Raw genomic sequence first — 14,995 nt, 5'->3', positions numbered from 1 at the left:
GTATTTAATATAGTTTATTGTAGAAAAGCTGTTTAATACTGGTTTCCACGTAAGGAACTAGCAGCGCTGCTTGGCTGATGCTCCATCCATGTCATCTCTCTGCAGCAGGAGTTCTGAGGGGAGAAGCTGCCAGAACTGTATAATTCAGACCGTAAGAAAAACAATAATCTTGTGTTGGACCATCGAATTCAAATTTCCTGTAACCAAGGAAACTAGGAGATAAGACCTAGGCATCGAGGTCCCAGTGTCTTCACAAGAAGCCAAGATGCAGCCGATAGGGCTGGAGGTCTGCTCCAGGACTGGGTGGTCCGTGGCTGGAGGAGGCGGGGCTCGCAGCCCCCCGGAGGTCTAGCTGCCCCAGGGCGCTTCCTTACAAGCCCCATGCTGCACAGGGGCCTGGCCTCCTCTTCAGATGATCAGAGGTTTCATTTCAAGCTACTAAAGCGAACAGGAAGGAAATTAGAGGAGCAAACCAGTGAGAACCAATCGCAGCTCAAATGCATGCTGGTGACTCAGTCACGTCCGACTCTTGCGACCCCATGGACTGCAGCCCCACCCCCGGCTCCTCTGTCCATGGGATTTGCCAGAATACTGTCATATGCTGGGTCTGTATACAGATACAAACAGAACGAACAAAGTAACGTCGGGCCATCATCAGGGAATCAGAGAGAAGTGAGGTGAACTACGAGCACAAGGAAGTGAGGTCAGACAGAGGCAGAGGTGGAGGAGTGCCAGGCAGATTCTGAAACGCACATCCCACATGATACGAGCATCTCACAGCGAAGGGCGGGGTGGACCAGACCAGATGTGAGCATCTCCGACCTGAACACCTGTTACTTCCCTCCTGAGAAAACGGCTTAAATCCTTAGCGATTTTACTTTGCAAAACGCAGCACCTACTTCTGATAAAGCGAAGCATGGGCACTGTCTGAGTCTAGATGGCAGACAGCAGCAGCGACACCAAGTCATCCTTAGAGGGGATGGCCTGACCCACTGGACCTCCCGTGAACCCCCACCAACGGAGGGAAGCTGGAACAACAGACCACCGGGGGTTTATTCCCCGTCACCCACACCAGCTGCAACAGACGAGGAAGGTAACTCGTTCATTTGGTGGCCTAGGTATTTCCAAGTTTATTTTCACCTTAGAGCAGGAACGTGTTTCTAGCATGAAGCAGAGAGGAGCTAGCTGACCAACGTGTAATTGATGATGAAGTTGCATGGCTATTCCTCCCCATCTCGGGGGCTCTGGCAAAGTGCTGACACCCACGGCTGACCTGGGATGTACCCAGTGTGGAGTGTTCCTGCCAAGCCATGGGCTGGGGGTGTATGGGTGTTGACGGAGGATATCCACGGCAGGGCCATGATGACTTTGCACTGGAGGAGCTCCAATGATCAGGCTTAGGTTCTTGTTTATGCACCAATTTGAGAAAGGGTTCCTTTCAACGTCCAATTAGCTACAGAACAGACAGCATGTACTTTACTTCTTGATTCAATTCAGGCTTGGAAAAACAAGCCGGTTTCTTCCTAAGAAGAAAAGTAAAGAAGCTTTACTTTTGCTTTCGGTTTCAGAAACATGGCCATCAAGAGCTCACTATCAACTTCATTTAAGATTTTAAATAAAGTATCTATTTATTTAGCTGTGTCGGTTCACGGCTGCCCTTGTGGCACAAGCGCTTCCTTCGAGTGGGTTGCTCCAGCTCTGCAGTTGAGGCACAGGGGCTTAGTCACCTCGCAGCAAGTGGAATCTTCCTGGACCAGGAATCGAACCCATGTCCCCTTCAAGGGAGGTGGATTCTTAACTACTGGACCCCTAGAGAAGTCCCTCATTGTAAGATCTCTGAACAAATGTTTGCCGCTTTTGTAACTTGTGCTTGGGAATCCCCTGGGCCACCCCTTTCAGGGAGGTGGCAAAATCTGGGAGCTGCTCACTCGGGCCTTGGGGTGGCACCGGGGAAGGAGGATCCTTATAGAAAGTAAACATTCTGCAGGAACAGAATATATTTGAAACTCATGCCACATGAAACAGGTGTCACTTTTACTTTATTTAAGGACCAAAAAAAGGGGAGAAGAGGGACAACAGTCATTTTCATAATACACAGAAGACAAGTTAGCACTGAAAAAAGAAGGCTGTGTACTTGCCACCAGTCTGCTTCGCAGTTCTGATTAGTAAACTTAATGCAGCTTGTCATTTGCATTACTGTTTAGCAAATTTATGATTGGCAAAATTAGGGATTATGAACCATCATTTAAGTGGACTACAACTAAAACAAAAGCCTAAATAACCCATAGAAAATCACTTAAAAATAGACCATAAATATGTGATGCCCATTAGTGTAACAAAACTATTTTTTGTAAACATTTTCTTCAACACAACATGTGCATGAGAAAAAGTAAAAAAAAAAAAAAACAAACCCCCAAAAACTGCACTCAATATAAAGACTCCGTTTTAAATACAGAAAAGTATCACTTATTAAAGCTTCAACTAAACCTAGAGCCATACTGGTATTTTGTTTGGAAGAATTGTCATGGTTTTCTAGGTTCCATATTTAGTGGTATCGGCACAATACTAAATTCTCCTGCTAATTTTGCCATCTTGGCACTTGAGTGAAGTCACTACCCTGTTAGCAATGAAATGGAGAGAGCCTGCCATCTTCCATGGAGAAAGCTAACCCGGCGTCTGCTTGAAGCTGTAGCAACCTAAGCTGGTCTGCACGGCGGGAAGGCCCAGGAGGAAGGGACACCCCAGGCAAGGAAGGAGACCACAGGCACCCGACCAGGGGACCAGTGGCTGGTTGACCTTGGTCAGCCAAGCCCAGTGACAGATTCAATCACGTTCAACTCCCACACCAACAGTTGCTGCCCAGGTAGGACAGGCCCACGCTGACCTGAGCTCAGAGCCCATCATCCTCAACCTTTTTATATCTTTCATGTTGGCATCAGAAGTTTAGTATTTTTTTGAAAGACACCTGCCCAACTTGGCCTTTTGCTGAAGTCATGGGAGGGGCTACAACTGACCCCACTATGCCGTCCGTTCTCCTCCTGGTGCATGTGTTTGCTGGGGCACATTTCGTCTCCCGTCAAAAGCCAACCCGAGAAGGGAATCACCAGCAGTGATGTGGCAAGGACTGCAGCCCCACAGTGATTGGTCTGGCCAGTCTCAGAACTCCTGCCAAGGGCGGGATTAGTGCCCAGATCTTCTCTCCTTTAAGTACAAATGACCAGAACAGAACTGGTTCTTTCTGCCTTAGACGCCAGCACTACGCTGAAGTCAACACGCATGGAAAGCCTTGCTTCCCCAGCCTGAATCCTTCCAACATGGAGACAGGTTTTCTCAGCGGCTGCTGCTGTGGTGGGTGTACATAACCAGCTGTTGCTTCTGCATTTGTGAGCCTGTGTACTCTTCACTACATTTTTGAAATTCAAAGGGGGAGCCTCTGGCAAAAATGCTGACCCAGGAGGAAGAGAACAACAGGTCAAGGCATATGCCCAATGGGATGCGGCTTTGGGGGTGGGGGGTGGGGGCAGACTCAGCAAACAGGTGCAAGTGATTGTTAATTTCTCAAGGTGGAAAACCTCCGCTTTGATGTCATAAAAGCAAATTCACCACGGAGGAGGAATAAGCCTAGGGCACACCGAGCTTTTGTTTGGTGAATGAGATTCCCATCAGAACTCTGCCAGAGGGCAGGCCGACAGCTGAGCCACCCTTTAACAAATAATCAATATAACCAACATGCTCAGAGGAAGCCAGTGACCAGAAGCCATGAAACCAATTATTACCCAAGACATTTATTACAAATGTCATGAACATATTCATAAAGTAAAACTGGTTTAAAAAACAGAGAGAGCGCGCAGAGAGAGTGAGCAAGGGAGAGCACTCGAGAAGCCAGGGCTCTGATATCACACCCGAAACGCAGGAAGATGCTATCTTATGAATGAGCAGTATTAACTACATTCTTAAAATAGTTTTAGTGCATTGCATTTTTAGAAAAAGGGAAACACCCCCGGCCCCAAGGAAAGGTTCCGGCAACACTGTCGACAGTTCGTGGGGTTGTCCCCCATATGACCACCTGTCTGCAAGCTCCGAGCTGAGAACAGCGAGGCCTCGTGTGCTGTGGGCAATGGCCGCCTGTCCATCCACCACCACCCCTGATGAATCTGGTGGAAAACGACGTGATCTGCTTTCTCAGCTCAGAAAGCAGACGTGCCCATCAGCGGACAAGCCTCGTGGCTGTTTCCCACCTTCGGGGACAATTTCTCTTGTGCCTACTGAGACGTGACAAAATAACAGTCAAACTTCAATTGGATCGTTTTGGTATTAAGGTTAAACATTAATGTTTTCCTCCAAAGACATAGAAACTAAACCACCTCTTAATGCATTAAAAACAATGAGGTAGGCGAAAAAATAAACACGTGGTTGAAAAAGATTTTTTTTCCCCTCTGCAAGTGCCGATCGTGGTGAAACTGCTGTTGCACTTCCAGGTTTAAACAAAAATTAAACCTTTGACCGAGGCAGCGCTAATACTGTCACACAACAAGGTTCTGGGCAGGATACAAATGCACACCCTTTCTTTTTCCTTTTTTTTAAAAGAATCATCTGCACGTGATTTTAGGCAAAACTTGGTACACAGAAAAACGACTGAGTTCTTGGCCAAAAAAAAAAAATATTCCCAAGAAACCAAATGGGTCCCTAAACCCACCCGCCCGCCTCCCAAGCCCCACCCACAAAAAAGTTATCCTAGTAACTGTGTCTTTCACATTTTATAAATATTAACTTCTTAAACCTGCACCTTCTTCTTTGTCCACATATGGTCACATTACAAAAAAAAAAAAGAAATGTCAATTAAATACGTTGTTAATGTTACTATATTAAATCTGCTCTTGGCTTCAGCGACCTGTTCCTCCGAGCGCACGTTTACACCTGCCAACCCCCACCCCGCCGGCGTCTGGTCTCCACCTGCAGACGCCCCAGCATGGAGCCGCAGACAAGGAACACTGGAGCTGGAGGGAATGCGCATGCGTTCTGCCCGCCGCTCCATCCCAGCTCGGATAGCACCTGATGGCAGTCTCAACAGCACCAGCTGCGATGCAGCCTCGATTTATTTCGAACAGGACAAGAAGAGAATGGGGATGAACTGGTAAGAGCGGGTGGGGGCGGGGAGGAGACCCCTGCCCACGCGGCCCGGGCAGGTCCGCGCTCCAGTTGCCAGGATCTCCGGGTTCTCATGGTCGACACCTCCAGGGCCGCAGCCTAGCCCGCCACTCCTACCAGCTCAGAAGAGAGGTCCTGCCGAGAGTCATGAAGTAAACCTGGCTGCTGCCCCCAGACCGGACCGAGGCAAAGAACACCTGCAGGGGGAGAGCGGGGAGAGGAGTGAGGGGGACCCCGAAATCCTGGAGGCCCCCTCCCAAAGGAAATCTGGGGTGATGTCCATTCATCAGCAAGGAGCCAGTTTTCATTTCCACTAGGAGGGCTTCTCTGATGGCTCAGACAGTAAAGCCATCTGCCAGCAGTGCAGGGAGACCGGGGTCAGGAAGATTCCCTGGAGTAGGAATGGCAACCCACTCCAGTATTCTTGCCTGGAGAATTTCATGGACACAGGAGCCTGGTGGGCCTACAGCCCAGGGAGGGAGTCACAAAGAGCTGGAGGAGGCTGAACGACTAACATTTTCTTAACTTAGGAAGACTCCTTAGCCAAGGGGTGACTCTGTGCACCCCATGCCCTATTGTGAGAACACAGAGGAAACAAGGGGATGTTCCCCAAACTGGACCATCTGTGCTCACCTCCACCCTTAACACTTTCCGAAAGATCAACATGTTTGGCAAACTCAGTGATCAGTGGGGAGGCGGCTCAGTGCCTTGTTTTTCTCTTTTAAAAAATGAAACTGAATGTCTTGGTTATTTCATAGGACTCTACTGTCCAAAAAATAAATAATTTAGTTTTGCGCCTTTTATTAATAAACCCTGATGGGTGTGACATCATGAATGATTAAAAAAAAAATTTAAATGCCTGAAGTTCAAAGAATACCGTGGTTATGGTTCCACTGAACATACTTAGGAAAATGTAAACCCCAAAGCTGGTAAAATCCTCGGTTAGCTCTGAGGTTGCGTGGATTTCCAAGATAAAAGATTTGGGAGATATTATGTAGGTCAAGTGCACCGGTGAATGAGCCAGAGGACTGGACTGTGGAGGAAGTGGTCCGGGGGGATGTGGATGGAGTGGAGCACCTCATTGGGCGGGAGGCCCACCTGCCAAAGGGAGATGACAGCTCCTCTTCATCTGAGAAGTCAACCTGAGGTCTGGTGACTGGAAGGCTTAATGTATTTCAGTGTGAAGCAAGAGGTGGGAATGTTTCTAAGGCTGTAGTGGGCTGCCTCAGGTAGTCATATTTTCATCCAAGTGACAGAAAAGAGAGAAATCTAAGCTTAGAAAAGGCCAGAGGGGTCAACACCCTTGGCCAGCTGTCTGCTCCACTCCAAGGCTGGTTTGGGGAGGAAGGGAGTCCTAGAGAAGAAAACGATGTGGCCAGTTTGGAAAAGCAAAAGTTTTAACTTGGGCTTTGATGCTCTGGGGTCTCACAGGTCTCACCTGTAGGCAGCACTCCAGCTTTTGCATAAAATAATTTCTCCTCTTAGGCACTTATGCCAGGAAAACAATGCAGTTACGTCAATACTCGAAAGATAGACTAACAAGTGGTGTATTTCAAACATATATCAGGGGAAGGAAAATTTCCCCTCTTACTTAAAAGTGCATGAGGGTTCTTTCTAATCATGAAAGAGTTCCATCCATCTAAACTGGGAGCTTCAACCTTTTCTATCCCTAAACTAAACACAGCCCGGACAGGCCACCTAATGGGGGAAAAAAAAAACCAAAAACCCTCAAAAGACAACAAAAACCCAACACAGAATGATTTCCGCAGAGATAAACATGTCCACCCCCTCAACAAAAACAAAATAAAATATATCCTGACCTCCATTAATGGGTCTAAAAAGTCACTACTGAAAAGTTCCTTGATAAAGTTATTTCAGAAATCTATCAACATGCCAAGGAAAGGCTTCACAGAACTCCATGGAAAATAAACCACTGCTGAAAAATAACATCTAAAAAGAATCCCTAAGGAGACTGTTACCTTGTCATTACGTTCACACAAGAACTTCAGCCTTTGAGCCCTTTTATGCATAAACACGCCATCCAAGTGGCCAGTTTCCACAGATCGGATCTCTATGGCCTTTTCTCCCCAGCCCATCGTCTGATTGGATCGAATATATGCTTTTTGAGAGAGGAAAACACATATTGTTAAAGATGAGGAAACAGCCATGGAAAGAAGCTGCTCAGGTTTCACATACACACACACACACACCACCCCTCTAAACAGCTGGCATTTGGAGGTTTTTGTAAGACAGGGGTCCCCAGCCTCCGGAATCTAATGTCTGATGATCTGAGGTGGAGCTGAAATAAAGTACACAATAAACATAATGAGCTTGACTCATCCCCAAACCCTCCCTCCTCTCCTATGGCTTCCACAAAACTGCTCCCTGGAGCCAAGAAGGATGGGGACCACTGATGTAAGGGACTCTACACGTGCAACCTTGTGGGTCATCCTGGAAGGTGATGTTTTAAATTATCAGCTGAGTCTGTTGATGCCTCCAAGGAGGACATGCTGGAGCATTACCCCCAGTCCCTGTCCATAGTTTGGCTTCTATTTTCCTCACACCAATTACCAGGGAGAAGAAAAGGCAAGTGGACAGAGCCAGAGACTTGGCTGCTATAAAACCAAAGTAGTTTGGGGAAATAAACTTGGAGCCAACAGGGTTCCAGACGTCAGTCTTCAGGACATGTGCAGAGAAGGTCAGAGGCTGTGTTTGGACTGCGGTGGGCCATGAGACCGCCACAGCATCACTCACCTTCCTGTTCCCCTCGCCTTCCACCCATTAGTCACAACTACATCTGTCTTACTGTCCCTGGCTGCCTTGGATTAAATGGAGAACTGTGGAGACAGAGCTTTAAGAAATGATTACTTGGGGCTTCTCTGGTGGCTCAGTGGTAAAACATCTGCCTGCCAATGCAGGAGACATGGGTTCGATCCCTGATCTGGGAAGATCCCACATGCTGTGGAGCAGCTAAGCCTGTGAGCCACAACTAGAGAAGCCTGCACACCACAAGTACAGAGTAGCTCCTTCTTGCCACAACTAGAGAAAAACCCCTGCAGCAACAAAGACCCAGCACAGCCAGAAAGAAAATAAATAATTTAAAAAAAAACATGGGAAGAGCCAACTCATTAGAAAAGACCCTGATGCTGGGAAAGACTGAGTGCTGGAGGAGAAGGGGGGCAAAAGAGGATGAGATGGTTGGATGGCATCACTGACTCAATGGACATGAATCTGAGCAAGCTCCAGGAGATCGTAAAGGACAGGGAAGCCTGGCGTGCTGCAGTCCATGTGGCCACCAACAGCTGGACATAACTTAGCGACTAAATAACAAAATAAATGAATTGATTAAAAAAAAAAAAAACTATTAAGAGTTTGTCCTAACATAAGACTATGACGCATCACAGTGTACAATCCACCTTTCCCAACACCTACTGCCAACCACTCTGTTAAATGGTCAAACGGTCTGAACACCATGTAACACCAGTATGTGAAACACACATATCCTCAAGAAAGGCCCTACTTTAACAAACACGACCGCTTCCGCTCAGGGATACGTACCTACAGACGTCGGCATCTCTCCCCACTGCAGAACCACGTCCTTGGTGATCCTCCCGTACGTGTTCACGTAAACCCCTTCATCTTCATAGCACACCAGGAGCTCCATGCCGTCTGTGTTGGGGAGGATGATGATTGCGTGGGGTTTGATGCTACATTGGATCTGGAGAAGGGGAAAAAGCACAGGGAAGCACGTTGGTGGCCACCTCTGTTCCTGCACGCGGGCTTAATAAGAGTGTCTTGTGCAAAGGCACTGGCTCAGCTTCCTGGTGATAAATACAGCAACTGGACAACATTGTGGAGAACCCACGTGGTGTCAGATATATCTGAAAGTCTACCTCTGATACGCCCTATATGCTACTCATTCACATCTCCTGACGCCCCTGGAATATATTTGGACTGTGGGCTCCATTCAATACATTACATTCCTCTAACCAGCCCCACCCCGTGGCTGTCCTGACCTGCCAGCAGCTGCCCCCTCCCATCCCGGGTTAGTGAAAGCAGGGCTAGGCGGGTCTCGGGAGGGCTTCAGAGACAGGAGCAGAGAGCTACTGAAGAGGGCACGTCACTGAAATACTCACCCCCACTGCAAAGGGGAAGCGAGGAGCCCCTGCCCATGTTAGTGCACTGAGCAGAGCAGAGAGAAAAGTCAAAACAAAATGAAGCCAGTCAACCAACCATAGAGTGTGGGTTCTTTCTTACGTGTGTTGGTAGGTAAATGTCATAGACCGATCCTGAGTCCACATCAACAGCATGGAATCCAGCACAGGATCCATAGATCACTTTCAGCCTCTGGCCTTCCTCAACAGTGAGATCCACCAGCAACGGCTTGTGCACCAGCTCACCAAATGACTGCAAAGGAGCAGGCAAGAAGCAGCAGTGAGATGAGCAGAACTTAGGCCTGACGGTTCCCACTGGAGAAGCCAGAGCCAGGCACTCAGTACTCAGTGACTGAACCACCCTGGCAAAACCATAAGCAAAAATACAGTGAGTCTTTATTTTGCTTTTATCAGTTAGCAGCAACTACTCTAATGCAGACGATGGAGAGAGGGAGGGGCGGTGCAAGAAACACATATGGAGACTTTTATCAGTGTGGTCATCACAGTCTCTACAGAGCTACTCACATTTCCACTTTAACTCTCCAACTCGTTTAATAGTGGTAATGAGAGGCTACCATGTACTGTAACAGCCTGGGTGGCCTGTAACGTCAATACCTATAGCTCATGAGACAGATCCAAATAAGCTATTTATGTATAAAATAATGAGTACAGTACTTGGTCCATGAAGGTGATTAAGATCAGATCTCAAAAAATAATTGTAACTTTACAATCAATTGCTTTTAGTCAATAATATGTGGCTTTATTTTAAAGCAAATATGATAATCCCACTTATCTTGCTGTACTGGAGAATCAAATAAGCTATCTAAATATGTCAATTTTCCAGATAATGGAGGCCTACCCTTAATATGTCAAAACTATTTTAAAAAATAAGTAAACAATCATTTAAAAAAAAAAAACTCTTAATTTCTCACCTTGCACTAAAACAGGCCCAGGGGTGATGCTTAAAGTTTTGTGTCTAATATCAGAAATGTTTATTAAGTGATTTATAATATCTTGTGTCATAGTAATATCATTTTTAACTAAAAAGTTTATAAAATTTGTATTTAGTGCAGTCTAGAATTACAAAAACATATTAAAAACACCCACAAAATAACTGCCAGTATTTTTCTACAGTATTTTTCTTGAAACAAAAAATAGTATACATATTTTTAATACTTATTCTATTTAATGTATAATATATATCACTAAGTCATTAAAAATTTCTGTAACTTCGCTCTTAATTAGTCCTCTGTTGAACAGATGTACCTGGAAGCTGCCTACTGCTGATAAAAAATTGAAAGTGAAAGTCACTCAGTCGTGTCCAACTCTTTGTGACCCCATGGACTGTATATATAGTCCATGGAATGCTTCAGGCCAGACTACTGGAGTGGGTAGCAGTTCCCTTCTCCAGGGGATCTTCCCAACCCAGGGCTCCTCCTTGCAGGCAGATTCTCTATACCATCTGAGCCATCACGGAAGCCCATGAATACTGAAGTGGGGAGCCTATCCCTTCTCCAGGGGATCTTCCCAACCCAGGAATTGAATCGGGGTCTCCTGCACTGTAGGAGGATTCTTTCCCAGCTGAGCTACCAGGGAAGCCCACGGTATCACAGACATACACATATATTTCAATTTTGATTCCTTGGCTTGTTGTCCCCCTTCTAACAGCGCAGTTTTAAATAAATGATCAGCCGACTTATTCCCTGGCTCTTGGTCACAGTGTGCACGGCTGATACTATTTTTAAGCGCACTCATTGTTATTACCTTAAAGGCCATGAATTTGTGATATGGCTTGGGTGCCCACGCGTAGACTTCCACAGAGTTCTTCAAAGCAATGACCAGAAATTTGATCCTTTCATATTTTACTGAAACAGTAAGAAGAGCACAGGTCAGTATCATGGTGGACCTCTCAGTCCCTTCTGCAGCCTTCTGAAAACTCTGCAAACATGCCCTTCCCTGTTGATCCATCCAAACCAGTGAGAGAACAATGCTGGCAGGCCAGGCATTGGTTCACTTTCCAGATTCCTGAATATACATTCAGGCTGTCCCCATCTTCCTCAATGTTGTGCTGGACTCCACTCCATACCCTGGTTACTATCAATAATCAATTTCAACGCTGCTCCTACTGTTCTTAGTATTTAATAATCAAGGACAGCGTCGACCTTTCCACCCTGTTGTCCGGAGGACTCAGCATTAATTCCAAAGGATAATGATGTGATTTACCAGCCAAGAGGCTCCTGAATATCAGCAAGAGGTCAAATCTTCCACGTGGGCTTTCCCGAGTCCCACGTGGAGCTTACAGATGGAAAAACTATGACAAAATACTCATCAACTGAATTTGAATTCTATCTGTTTCTGTGTGTAAGACCAAGTATCACTTTACAGCACTTCCAGCTATAGAGATAGTAGTAATTGGTAGGATTCTACATAGGATTCTACATCCTGTACCAAAAGTAAAGAAAATCTCTCTGTAACTTTATACTTATATATGAAGGCCTTCTTTACACAGCTGTCTCAGTTCTCTAACAGCCACCATGTCTGCTAAAAGCAGACACCCAGATGGCCCTGGCCACATCTGACTTATTGGCTGGTGTAGACCCCAGTGTCTGCACAGCCACTCTAAACCACAGCGCTACTTGATACTGACTTTGACCGTGAGACTCAGCTTGTTGACTTGATAACTCTCCTTGTTAAATTCCACGTGCTGTCACTATTCAAATGAACCACAGGACTGTGATGATACAAACGATTCTAAGAGGCCATCCGTGCTGACGGGATAGAGTTTTCCGTGACGGTGGAAAGGTTTTATGTTACATGGGGCTATGGGACACTTAGAATGTACTAGTGTCACTGAGGATCGAAACTTTAAAGTTTACTTCACGTTAATTAATTTATAAATAAATTTAAATACCCACTCCCACCTTCCCTGTTCTTGATGGCAACCATACTACACAGCACACGTCTGGGTCAACTGAATACTACTTTGACCACCTGATGCGAAGAGCCGACTCATTGGAAAAGACACTGATGCTGGCAAAGATGGAAGGCAGGAGAAGGCGGCAGCAGAGGTTGGATAGCATCACCAACACAATGGACATGAGTCTGAGCAAATTCCGGGAGCTGGTGAAGGACAGGGAAGCCTGGCATGCTGCAGTCCGTGATGCTGCAAATGCTGGACACGACTGAGCGACTGAACAACAGAAGTCTAAACGTAACAAATGGATGCTTGTGATTCATCCTATATGAATGACGGGCCCGAGTGAGGGTGGACATTCCATCCTGGGGAAAAGTCCAGCTCAGTCTAACGCATCTGCCCTCGCTCCCCTGTGGATCATCTGTTCAGGGACATTTCAGCTGTTATAAGCCAGTTCATTACATTCAGCCTTAGATGATTCCAGCTACCACTTTCAACAAGGAAAAATGTTACAGAAGACCACAACACAGAAAATCCTAAGCCCCAAACCTACACCAAGGGGCTAGAGCCCTGCAGGATCACTCAGAATCACTCTAATATCGGGGTGGCATTCACACTCATTAGCAACCAGTGAGCTGAGGGCTGCGAACAGATTACACCAACAAGACGACACCACCAAGGACTGGAATATCCCCGAGAGAAGAAGCGCTGACCACCGCATGTCGTATCATAAACCCAGAAGAACAGAAAACACACAAGCAGAAATCAACTCCCAATAGGCCCCTCACATCCTCAGTCTTAAATATATAGAGACACCAGTTGCTCATCTTCTCAACTTTCCATTTCAAATGCAATTAGAACACACCATCTCACCCATAAAACTGTAACTGGGCTAAGTGCCATCGTTCCTCCTTAATTTCCAATGTTAGAGCCAGTATTTTGATTTTTTTTTTTCCCAACACACACAAAAAATGTATTTTGGTTTTGTTCTTGTGAAATCTTATGAGAAGCAGGGCATGAATGTTGTAGAGAAAAGAACAAAAATGTTGCCACAAAATGCTGCCCGGCCAGCAAGATTCCTTCCTCAGTGATGAGCACGGTAGCTGTGCACAGCGCATTTCATTCAAACCGAAAGGCCAAAACTCTTTAGGCAAACTCTCAAACATTCCATCAGTGACTGCCAAGGACCCACAGTGCCTCGAGTGAGAACCAGCTTGCAGGGCCAAGGAAGAACCCAAGGGGCCTGGCATTCTTCAGGCAATGCTTCCTTAACGAGGCTCCTCTGAACCCCATCTTACAGAGAAGAATGTGGACTGTCCAAGGTCAGGGTGATGGAGGTCGGGGATGGCTGAAGTGAACCTGATTATGATCCAGACTGAGCCCTGTGGACCTCAGGATTAGAAGGTGCTTCAAATGAGCTAGGAATATCAGAGACAGGTTTCTCACTAAAAGCTTCAAAAACACATAAATTTTAAACAAAAGATAAACTGAACCTCTGAAAAGCAGAGCCCTTGCGGCCGTGGCGGACTTACCAACTTTATAATGCACACAGCCTTCCAGGTCCCCCACTGTCGTCCAGCCCTGCTTCTTCTCAACCTCTGGGTCGTTGTGAAGTATTTTATTTCTTAACCAGGACAAATAGTAGACACGTAACTTATCCTTTTTGCCTAGCAAAACAAATAAATCAGTAATTTACATGCATATTCAAAATTAGGTATCTTTGTTAACAACAGTAATCAAAATAAACTGCAATAAACAATAAATACCGCCCCCTCCTCCCACTGCAAGGGAATTGTCTTGTATCAGTTTCACTAGAAACTCAATTCAAGCTATTAGGTCATCTGATTCTTAAAACCTTCTGGAGTGACTATGGTTTCCCATTTAAGAGCACAGAAGGGTTTCACAGATCACCCAACTTGGGGACTTCAGTCCAGCAAAAGGCAAGCCATAAACTAATGGACACAACACAGAGCTAACAGAAGACTCCTACCCAGAACATGTGAAGCACTCCTATATGTCAGTTAGAAGAGAGAGAACCTAGCAAGCAAGAAGATCAAACCAGTCAACCCTAAAGGAAATCAACCCTGAATATTCACTGGAAGGACTGATGCTGAAGCTCTAATATTTTGGCCACCTGATGTAAAGAGTTCACTCACTAGAAAAGACCCTGATGCTGGGAAAGACTGAAGGCAAAAGAAGGGGGCAGCAGAGGATGAGATGGTTAGATATCATCACCAACTCAATGGACATGTGTGCACGCAATGCTAAATAATTTCATTTTGAGCAAACTCCAGGAGATAGTGAAGGACAGGGAAGCCCGGTGTGCTGCAGTCCATAGGGTCGCAGGGAGTCAGACATGACTTAGCGACTGAACCACGACAACAAACCTAGCAGAAGTATTGAGCAAGCACCCAGAACAGACAAAAGAAGTCATCACATTGATTCATAAAGAGGTACTTGCTCTCAGTTGTCTGAAAAGGCTGCACACTGCATGAGCCCACCCAGGACGTTCTAGAAAAGGCAACAGAGAGCAAAAAAAGGCCAGGTGTCGCCATGGGCTTCGAGGAAGGGATGGAGCACAGAGGAATTTTAGGGTGATGCAACGCATCTGTATGACACCGTAAAGGTAGATAAAATTATGCATGTGTTCAACCCAGAGGACACACTCAGAGAGAACCTAAACTGTGGATTTCAGCTAACAATAATGCATTAATACTGGTCCATCCACTGTAACAAGTGTCAGAGGAGAGGGGAAACTGGAGGGGGCCAATATAAGACT

General features: G+C 46.1%; 1 protein-coding gene across 50 annotated transcripts in view; it reads right to left on the bottom strand.

The window, feature by feature from the left end:
- Positions 1-2,020: 2,020 nt before the first annotated feature.
- MAP4K4 (mitogen-activated protein kinase kinase kinase kinase 4) overlaps positions 2,021-14,995 on the bottom strand; it is a 148,725-nt gene continuing 135,750 nt past the window's right edge. For 28 of the 50 annotated variants that reach the window (XM_061431709.1, XM_061431730.1, XM_061431699.1 and 25 more), the window contains 6 exons: positions 13,749-13,883; positions 11,067-11,167; positions 9,406-9,555; positions 8,707-8,866; positions 7,128-7,267; positions 2,021-5,345 (listed from right to left, as the gene is read on the bottom strand). In XM_061431709.1, coding sequence (XP_061287693.1) covers positions 5,262-5,345; positions 7,128-7,267; positions 8,707-8,866; positions 9,406-9,555; positions 11,067-11,167; positions 13,749-13,883 — 770 coding nt within the window. In that variant the 3' untranslated portion in view covers positions 2,021-5,261. Of the gene's footprint in view, positions 5,346-7,127; positions 7,268-8,706; positions 8,867-9,381; positions 9,556-11,066; positions 11,168-13,748; positions 13,884-14,995 lie in introns of all 50 variants that reach the window. The other 22 variants (XM_061431707.1, XM_061431696.1, XM_061431698.1 and 19 more) reach the window with 1 other exon arrangement.

Source organism: Bos javanicus, chromosome 11 (genome assembly GCF_032452875.1).
Source record: "Bos javanicus breed banteng chromosome 11, ARS-OSU_banteng_1.0, whole genome shotgun sequence".
NCBI lineage: Eukaryota > Metazoa > Chordata > Mammalia > Artiodactyla > Bovidae > Bos > Bos javanicus.
This window is presented reverse-complemented; position numbering and strand designations above follow the sequence as displayed.